Source organism: Sinocyclocheilus grahami, unplaced genomic scaffold (genome assembly GCF_001515645.1).
Source record: "Sinocyclocheilus grahami isolate Dianchi unplaced genomic scaffold, SAMN03320097.WGS_v1.1 scaffold105.1, whole genome shotgun sequence".
NCBI lineage: Eukaryota > Metazoa > Chordata > Actinopteri > Cypriniformes > Cyprinidae > Sinocyclocheilus > Sinocyclocheilus grahami.
In genome coordinates, this window is record NW_015505284.1 from 1,248,255 (window position 1) to 1,259,055 (window position 10,801).

Genomic DNA, 10,801 nt, shown 5'->3' on the forward strand with positions numbered 1-10,801 from the left:
CAAAACAATTCATACTCTCTCTCTCTCTCTCTCTCTCTCTCTCTCTCAAAAAACAAACAAAAAAACAACAACAAAACTAGAAAAAAACCCAAGTTACAAAAGCTAAAAGGTGTTAAACTCATGTGTAAAATCAGTGACAATTTTGAAACTTTTTTTTATGAGAGCGTATAACAGCAAAAATGCAAAAGGTGACATATAAAAAATGTCAAACCAATGGTGGTTTTAACTTTAACATGTACTTAAAAGCCAATAATATGTTTTACATAAAAATGTTGTTTACAATTGTTTTTAACTTCATTCTTATTCGACCAGCAAAAATGTGAATTTATCATGAATCATCAATAAAGTTATAGCATATTAAATATTTAACCACAAAATAGTATTTTTGGTCTTGTTTACCAATACAATATCCAAACATCTTATTAAAACAAGATGCTTTTTTTTTTTTACTTAGGAAGAAAAATAATTAGCAGAATAATTAGATTTCGAGTTGTCTCCACTATATGTTTGTGTATGTGTACAATTTAAATATTTTCTTGTTCAGAATGTAATTCTGTAGTTTTACAACAAATCATGTTAAATAGTTTACTTATTCAGATTAATTTCTAATCCAAAGTATGATGCCACCAAGTGGTTCCTACAAACAAAGGATTTTAAACTTACCATATTCTTTGTATTATTTCTGCAGTATGCAGTATAAATATTGTCTGCAGTATATAATATATAATAATGCAAAATAACCATATATTTACTTTCCAGATTAAATGGCACATGTTAGATCATGTGATAACAGTGTAACATATTACTGTTTGAAATATGTTTGAAGTACCACTGTATTAAATCTTATTCCACAATTTATAAATTATATACTGTGCAGCATTTAACAAGATTTAAGACAGTGTCAAGTCAGGTGCTTTGCGTTGTGGTGTACAGTATTGTGTGAAGTGTGCTATGATATATATAGTGCACATTTTGGTGAATGTAAAAGGCCATTTTGGGCATTGCATGCATTCCATTGAGGTGTGTAAACTAATACCGGGAAAAACTGTCCATCAGAATTACCATTTATCTGAATGGCAGTTGCTTGGTTGGCACGTAAGCACTCATTCAAAAAACATAAAAAATTAGAATGTTTTGATTTCTTGTTGACTTATAACATAGCTACATTTGTTACAACATTTGGTTGAATATCATATAAAGATTGAATAAAAGACAAGAAAGCCAAGAAATCTGGTTGTGATGTGCTGGAAAACCCAACCTTTTTATTTTCTACATTTTTGTGACTACAGAAATGCTGAAACATTTTAACACTGAAAAAAGCATGGTGACATCATTACTTGCGTGTTTTTTTTTTCGTTTTTTTTTTCTTGCGTAGCAAACACAGAAGATGATATTGCCCGGCATAGAGAACAGTAGCTAACAGGAAAGAAGAAAAGATAAAAAAAAAAACAGTTTCATAGATCAGAATTGAAAATGAAAAGCATGACGCATTACAACCTGAGAGTAATACCTACTGCATTCCTCCACTGAAACAGACACAACATACAGAGAAAACAGGTCAAGAGAAAAAGAGAAGAAAAAGAAAAGTGTAAAAACAGAACCAGCTTGATTCAAGATGCACTGTTCGAAATGGAAACAAGCACTACGTTTGTGAAAGAAAATGTCAGCAAGTTTATTTTTCAGTTTATCAAAACCTTCCTCCTTTATAATAATCATCGCTGGAAGTAGTCCCTCTTGGACCTACAAAAAAATAAATATAAAAAAATGAAAAACATGATTTTGTTTTCCAGCTGATTGTCTTAGGCGCTCTCAGTATTATGCGGCACACAGAGCCAAGCCTTTCTATCAAATAGGAACTCCTTTTCCACGACAACCAACTGGGATAGGAATTAATGATTAGAGCAATCCCAACATTCACATACATCGAGCTATCTAAGCTAGACACTACATTAGAGGGGCGGGTCGGGACGGAGCGTATGGTTTGGGAAGAGAAGGGGTGAGAATTCTGATGCAGAGAGCTGTTGTGATGCTGTGGGCGAACACTTCTGGGTCTTTCACTGTGATGTAGGAGGGATTCTGGGCAGAGAGGCTCTTGACTCACAGTAGGGCTTGATTTATGCCAGTCTTTGTTGTCGTACAAAACAAATCCTAAACGCTGCACCTGGATCATCTATCTGATATCCCTTATGCGACACAGGAACCCCACGGCCAGCAAACCTAATGCAACAAATGAAACAACTCTGATTGTACAGCATAGCGAGACAAAAAGCTCTGCTGTCATGGGCCTTCTCTTTAATCCTGCTAAGAGACATCATTCTGCATCCTTCTTGTCATGGTGTTTCCAAGCAGACACACAAAACACCCAATCTGAGCCAATAATGTCCTAGCCATTAGCAGCATCAAACAGAAAGGGAATCAGTTTAATGAGATATTACAGGTTCAAACAATGCTGTGATTTTTGAAGCGGGGGTCCAGATTCAACAGTTTGGCCTTATCCATGCACAAAGTCTGTTTAAATTTAGCTGAAACAACATATAAGTGGCAACATGGTCATGATATGATAGCACATGCTTTGCCAATAACCGATTTTTGGAGTAATTTAGAATTCCATAGTCGTTAATCTGAACTATGGCAGATGGGAAGTATTTAAAACTTGTTTGAAAACAATTCAGCAATTCTGTTTGTTGCCGCTAATGGACCAGAAATGAAACTGTCACCATTAGACTCAAACGTCTGCCCTCCCCACACATGCACACACCAATTCCTGGTTTCTTTACAGATTTATTAGACTTTGCTCATTGTCAGTACACACGTTCGAAAACCAAAATTGACATATCAGATGGATCTAGGCAGCAGTGCCACGTCAATTAAAAACCAACCCAGCGACGTGGCCCTACCCATGGCAGACCTGCTGCCCCGCCCACGCTCCGCCCACTCAGTGTCCGACACAGCAAAGTGAGCAGGACTTGTAGCCCTCCATCCCAAAAGCCACAGATTGTACTGTTTAGCAGTATGCATGCCCCCAATAAGTTGAACTGTGCTCGTCTACATTGTCTCACTATGCCCTCTTTTGGTTCATACCCGTGCAGACAGCAAAAGACCTCACAAACACCAGTGCTTATGCAAAAATTACACTACTTCCTTTCGTTCCCCCCCCTTCCCACTTTTTGGTTTGGTTAGAAAATCTTTGGATGTGCAGCAATAGCCATAAAACAAGGATTTGAAATACAAAGGACAAAATCATTCTGGACATTTAAATGACATAAAAAAAAGATCAAATAAAAACATCATACACTGCTTTTCTTCGCAGGTCTCTGTAGGACCGTTCGGATCTCTGGCAGTGTATCAGTACATGGGCCAAAGTGCCATCTAACATACAAACACAGAGGAATGGAAATTCATAGATATATCTACACTTCAGACATAAGGCTGTAAAATAAAACAAATGTCCACTTTTTTGTTTAGTTTTTTAGTTTTTTTTCCAAAAAACCTACTATGTACAAATCTATATTTTCTACAAATACATACATTAAAACATAGGTTAAGCGATACAAAAATGCAATTAAATTAACGGAAATCACAACACAGTAGTAGAAGAAAGTGAACGAATAGACAGAATCACAGCAGTTGGTTTTACCCTGTAAAAAAGAATAGTCAAACATCCTTAGAGTATAGGAATAACACAAGGCTTTAATAAAAAATAAGCTTCTTTTCCTTCCTGCAAGTTTCAGTCTGATATCACAGAAACTCACCTTTGGTGACCAAAACGGAGCACTTTAGCCAAAACCGTCAAAATAAATACTCATAAAGCTTTTTTTCCCAAAGTCACATCAACGATTACCAAACTAGTTCAGTTCTGCCTTAATCACATAAACTCTCTATACAACAGAACTGTGGAAATTTATTACTATGAGGTATTCAGATATTGGTAAAGACGTGCACGGCCTAATCGGTGGACGCACCCACGGGCGACTTGGCGAGGGGTCGGGGCAAGATTTGGCAGGGCGTTTAAAAGGGAGGTGGCAGGACCTTTGGTTTGTCAGCGAGAGTTGGAGAAAGCAAGAGAAATTCCTTTGGTATGTTTTCATTGCATGGTTGCACTGGCAAAAGCACCACGGTGAGAGAGAAGAAATATTCCATTTTTTTTCTTCATCAGTGGCCCTTCCACAGGCTGAGGTATTCCGAGAGTTAAAAGGTGGGTGTCGAGAGGTCAACGGCGGTTTAACACTTTGGTTCAAGCAAGGCACTCGTCCTGTGAGTTTAACACATGTCTGCCGAGGGCGCTGTTACATGAGCACGGATGAGTGGTAGAGAGCATTAGAGCGAAGGAGAAGAGGAAAAAGGGGGAAGGAGTGGAAACACACCATCTATCCATCCACCTTATCATTCATTTAGGCCGTGCAAAGAGAACAAATCTTTGGTATTCTTTGGTATCATTACGTTGATAGAAATCACGAATGGAAACGGACTGAGGTAGCATCTTTGGTTCACACTATAAATTTGAGCAGGTCTAAACATGTATTTTTTTTCTTCTTTTCTACACGAGGAAGCAGCGCTCTTTTATATATGCTTCGATGTCGTAATAGTCGTAAATACCAAATATATATTTAAAGCTAAAACACACCACAAGAGACAACAAGGCCAGATATCTTGTGAGTTTGAGTGAGTCTATTATATGAAGCGAACGCATCACCCTGCTTCAGTGTCCATAATGCTTTCTTCCTAGTTGTGAAATGCATAGAATGTGCTCCCTCTCTCTTACTGGGGTATTGGGTTCGGGCCCGGATGGGGACTCTGCGGTGGTGTTGATGGTCGATGCCGTGAAAATGATGCATTAGACAATGAAATAGCCTTCTATCAAGAGCTTAATGGGAAATGAACCCAATGAATCTAATATGACGGCGCATGGCTTATGGGTTTGTGAAAGCATGCTGACAGAAACCAGTCAATCGAACATTTTTTATCATTCTAAGGATGAGAAAGTTGGTCGTATGCAATGAAAGTTTGAAATGAAATGTCACCCAAAACAACCTGAATTTCCTCCTGCTTCCTCTAATGACAATTAACAAGCGTGTGCATTTGCCCCAGACAAAGCTAATAATGATAAACGAGAAGTCTCTTCACCCAGAAGTCTCTTCAGCCTCATTAGATGAGAGTCTGCGAAACTCGTAAAAATAAGTTGTGTTTGACTGATGGATGTGGGTATGAAACAGTGACAGGTGCTGGTTTGTGTAAGTCTATCTTTGGTTTTCAGCAACTGGCATTGAAATATTTAAAATACAGGTAAAAAAGGCAGGTTAAAGCTAGCAAAAATCTCCCTGAAATAATCACAAGAAAGGACTGAGGCAGGAATGGGGTGCGGGGAAAGCTGTGTCCTCACAGAGACAGGTTTGGCTAGTGATTGAGTTCATTTTAGGACAAACGAGAACGAATTATACGGCATATAAATGGCTACAGAATCCACAGTCCATAATACATTTACTGAGTCACCTGATTAGGACGGTCACGGGGGTCTTGTTAAGAGGAATAAATATAGTTTGGTCTGATTGAAAAAAACAAAAAACAAAACAAAATACATGTGTTTCTTTGGTTCCACCATCTGTGATTGATAAGTACTGAAGATGGCAAGTTCACATGTATTTTTTAGGTTTCTATGTAACTTTTCCAACAATTAGGAAGAAAGCACTATCCTGAGGGTTACATTCAGGCAAACTTTGTCAAGATTCTACACCACCTGATTATATTTGGCATCCCTGGCAACATCTGGGATGCCTATAGAGGTGAATGTGTGACGTCAGGCTTTACACCTGCCGGTCAAGCCCCTCAGTGGCGTCACAAAATTTGGAATCTGACATCAGAGTGAATAACAATCACTCCACGTTTGAGATAATGACCAATCATCGATGAGAAAAAGTCTTTGAAAGCAACCGGTCACATGAGAAAGAAAGACTCCAGTTAGGGGAGTGTGTTGAGATGAGGAACGACCAGTGATTGGAGTGTAACTTCAACTGTAACTGGAGTGTTCTTTTTTTTTTTTTTTTTTTTTGCAGAATGTCAGACATAAACGAAGAAGGTCCTAAATGGGGATCAAAGCAGTCTTTGGTGTTTTTCTTTGGATATTATAAATATCGGTACTGTACAAGTTTTAAGGGCAAACGCTGTCTAAAATTGTCTCTTCTTAAGTTTTCTTTGTTTAAAGCTTTTCCACCGAAGTTTTTTTTTTTCCCCATAATGCAGCCACTACTCCATCATGCTTTGGTACAAGTGCTGGAGGAGGAGGAGTTGGCCAAGTTGGAGCTGCCATCGTCCAGCCACTTATCGAGGCTCCGTCGACGCGCATTCATGAAGAAGTTGCTGACGGTGGTGAGCTCCAGGCCCAGCTGCTGAGAGATGGTGATTTGTAACTCTTTGGACGGGCGCTTGTTCTCTTTGAATATTGCATGTAAAGTCCGACGCTGGACATCAGTGAAGACCAGCCGGGGCTTCTTGGAGATGCACCCCCGCTCGCTTTTACCATGCTCCTGCTCTTTCCTCTTGCACGCTGAAAGAAAAAAAGGTTGACATGAAACAGTCAGACATAAATGCCTAACATGTAAAAGAAACATACTTATTTGTCATGACACAGTATGAGTTTTTAGTAAGACTTTATTTTACAGTGTCCATGCTAAATGCAACTGACCCTAAACCAAACCCTATTCCTAACCCTACAGTAAGTACATGCTGTCAGTTACTATTACTATGTACTTACATTACAATGTAACAAGGACACCTTAAAATAAAGTGTAACTGAGTTTTTCTGAAATGGTTCTCAAAGCAAATCAGCCAAAAACATGAAATAGACAAAACAAAACAGAAACACTGATGCTTTTCGGAGGGTTTGTATTGTAATTTTCACTAAATGTTCACTATATGAATGAAGTCTCTGGAACTGTCCGTGGTACTTAAATCCAACCACATGCATTTCAGATACACTATGCCACAACAAATAGGCCTATAATCACTTACTGCCAGCCAATGAATAAAAATACACTTGTTTAACGACACTAAGCAGTCACTTTAAATAAAAAGGCCTATGTTTTCTGTCTTTGTGTGAATAAAATCCTAGTGGGCGGCATACTTGTTATTTAGAAACCACAAGGGGGCGCTAAAAGACGGTGCGAAACCGCTTGAAGCAGGCATACTTATAACACGCACACACACTTAAGCAATATATTTTCTTAAATAAACCGGCTCATATCATTAATATGTCAAGCACAGTTCTGCGTCTAAGTTCTAACGTTCATTCTATAGCACACTGCATTAGCACACCATAAAAGCGTATTTTAATATGTAATATGCATATGCATAAAGCGTAAATTTTGAATATCATTTAAATATGTATCATGTTTAAATCAATTATGAAATGTTAAATTAAATTATAATTATACTAAGAGTTTTCAGCTTATAGCCTAGTGTCGTTTTTATAATGTAGTGAGGTATAACGTGAATAAACCTTTACATACTAGTCCAATCGTATAAAAGAAGAACGACACTGTGCACAGGGTTTGGAACTTTGGGTAAATATTAACAAAAAAGCAAATGAGCTCGCTATCATGTGTCATAAATCAAAACTGTGTCTATGCACAAGGCCACTGTGACGAGACCCACGCAGATTCCCAGGGAAATAACTGCGAACCTCTTTATCCTTCAGCACATTTGATCATCACATATAGGTACTGTTTGTCTGCAAATCATTAGACAGGCGCCAGATAAGCGCGCACAAGAGGCTCATTTCACAGTAGCTCCATGCAGCAACAAAACAGAACCTAATCTTACGCTCAGGCCAAAAAAGACGTTCGAATTATTTAGGCTACCATATAATTATATATAGCCTGTGCAATATTATAATATATAATAACAGATAATGAATTTGGATTACATAGGCCTATGCTATAGGCTATAGAATATGAATGGACAGCCTATGCAAATTCCGTTTCGTTGCATTCCTATTTAGATGTACATCAACTACTGGTCTGTTACGCGTTTTATGATTTAATAATAATTTATTATTATTATAGTTATTGATGTAATCTTATGAAGTTTAGCGAAGCCGCATTTGGGTTCAGATATAGTTTGAAAAGACTATATATACCTGAATAAAATGGCAGATTAGATGTAAAATTAAACAATTTGTAATATACTATTTGATATACTTCCATGGTCACTATTTGGCCAACTATTTTTTTATAAGAATACAATAATTTCTTCCCAAAATTATATCAATCGCAAAACGATTAACAATGATCGACAAACAGCTTAAAGAATGTCGCTTTGTTCAAATTAAAAGGTTATTTTCATTTATTACCTTATTACAAAATTACGCAAATACTAATTATTTAGGTATAACAAAAAACACTGAATGACACTGAGTTTTCTTTTTCTATTAAAATTAGACCAGGATCACTTTTTAGCAAACAACATATTAAGCCCTACTCATACGAAACCATATGCTGAAATATAAATATAAAGAGCTGAGACAAAATTCAGTTGAAAATACAATCGTGCACTGCAAATTCACGGCATAAGAATCACGAGTGCGTAAAAGGTGTAAAAGAGCAGTGATGTGAAAGACTGCTGAATGGTCTACTGTCTTACATTACTAAGGAAAAGGAGAAGGGAACTGAATTTGAATAATCAATATACCAATTCTATATATACCTCTCAGTAGGCCGATCACATACCCTCAACCATATGTACTTAATCAATAATATACATCACTGTGTCTGAAACCTTCACTAATTTCAATATCATTTAACTGAGTAAGAAATAATCTCACAAAACAAAAAGAAGCTAAAACTAACTGTCATGTAATTAGAATTGCAGTAGTTTATAATGATGATAATAATAATAATAATAAAGATCCAACAATTTTCTGGATTTTTTAGTCACTTTACCTAGGCGGTCAATATTATACATCGAGAACGCAACCTCAAGTTTGAAGGTATCAGTGTAAATCAAAGTAGCACAACGAGCACAGAATAAAATGTCACAACCAAAACAAAAAGGAAGCTATGTAGGAAACCCCCCAAAAGCGCAACAAAAACGGTGAATGCTGCTCACTCGTGAAATGCTTTTGAAGGAAATGAAATGAGAGTGATACACTGAGGAGAAGAGAAGAAATGTATTACCTATTGTTCTCTCACCTGCGAGCCTGAGCGCGGACATTCTCTGGAACTCAGGCTCCTGCAACCATTTCCACATCCTGCGGAAGGTTTCCCGGCCAGACTTGAGCTTGCTCCAGGGCTTAGGGTTCCGTAGCAGGTCCGAAAGCGTCCCTTGCGAGCGATGAGCGCTGTCTCCGGTCATAAGATCCGCCGCGCTGGGATCATGGCTCAATCCGTGCAGATCGCCAATGTTCTCCATCGACAGCTGGGCGTTCATTATACGTGCAAGCGTGTGGACAAATCATCTATCTGATATAGCGAAGCAGTGTCCACAGAAGTGCTCTCATTGGAAAAGTTCTGTTGTTATCTTGAGTATTTTTTCTTTGCGTTCTTTCCTGATTTTTTTCTTCCCTTTTGTCTATGTTTTATAAAGTTTTGTAATTTTTTTGAAATGTTAAGGCCCCCGTCCCTTCAGCAGTGCATGGTGTCAGTGTGCTCTCGTCCCTCGCCATCTCTTGCCATGTCTGCTGTTGTTTCGCGCACTGCTCCGTGCTCCGTGCTACGGCTGCCGCTCTGCTTGCCGCGCATGCGCGCTGATCGCGGCTCCTTTGACGTCACTTATTAAGGAAGTTGCACCCCATTGCTATTAAACAGGAATGCCTCTTCTGGATGTATAGCATGACCAACCTCACACAACTGTTATACCGAAAATAATAAAGATAATAATAAGAATGAGGGAACTGAATGGAGTGTTATACCGATGATGCTTTATTACAACAAGCAGATGGCCATGAAGTCTCATCATACGCGTGAATAATTCATGAATAAATGCAATTAGTTTTGCAGAACCTCCTTAATGCCTTGGGTGTAGAAAACTTCCGGGTTCACCTGGGGGCTTCTGCTTGCATTAATATACATATAGCCTACATTAGTGCCTGCTACAAACGTCAGAGAAATGTTTATACGCATGCACATATGACTGTAGATATGATCAATATAATGTATATAGGCTACAAATCGTCATGACATTCAGCTGAAATAAGACAGGTCTGACACACAAAATAAATAAATATATATTTTTAATAAAAAAAAAATGACTCAAGTATACAGATTGCTGAATGTAAGTCATCCTGTACCATGCAGAGCTGTAGTGTTTTTTGGGATCAAGGACAGACGGATTGGTAATAGGCAGAGAAAGGCTGGACAGATGTTTCTATTGTTGTGCTATTAAGAGTAACGAACCAAGCCATCAGGAGTGTGTCCCGCTTCCGCGGCCTGCCAGTATAATGACACAGCACATTACGTTTCATGGGTGAACTTCATTCTGCACACAAATGAATAGGAAAAACCCATTTATATACCAAATCAATGTTACAAAAATACGTTTGTTTTTTTCTTGGATGTACAGTTAATGATTTGACTGACGAGTTAAAAAAGTGTCAATCCGACTTTACAAAATACAGTAAAAAATGCAATCTATATAAACAAAATTCATGTAGATTTTGTAAAAGAATGGAGGCAGATCAGAATCTATAACATAATTCGTCCATGCTGAATTTGTACACAGACGTTTTTAAAAGAACAAAAAGAACCAATAATTGTTTTGGTTGGCAAGACAAAAATTACCAAGGCAGTTACAAGACCCCCCCCCCCCCCCC

The 10,801-nt window shown here is 38.0% G+C and overlaps 1 protein-coding gene across 1 annotated transcript; it reads right to left on the minus strand.

Annotated features, from left to right (window-relative positions):
• Window positions 1–6,025: 6,025 nt before the first annotated feature.
• On the minus strand, window positions 6,026–9,420 carry LOC107588550 (hepatocyte nuclear factor 6-like). The gene is made up of 2 exons (XM_016276686.1): window positions 9,183–9,420; window positions 6,026–6,541 (listed from the first exon to the last, which is right to left on the minus strand). Exons 1-2 carry the CDS (start codon window positions 9,418–9,420, stop codon window positions 6,249–6,251), a joined length of 531 nt encoding a protein of 176 aa, XP_016132172.1. The 3' UTR covers window positions 6,026–6,248.
• Window positions 9,421–10,801: the final 1,381 nt, after the last annotated feature.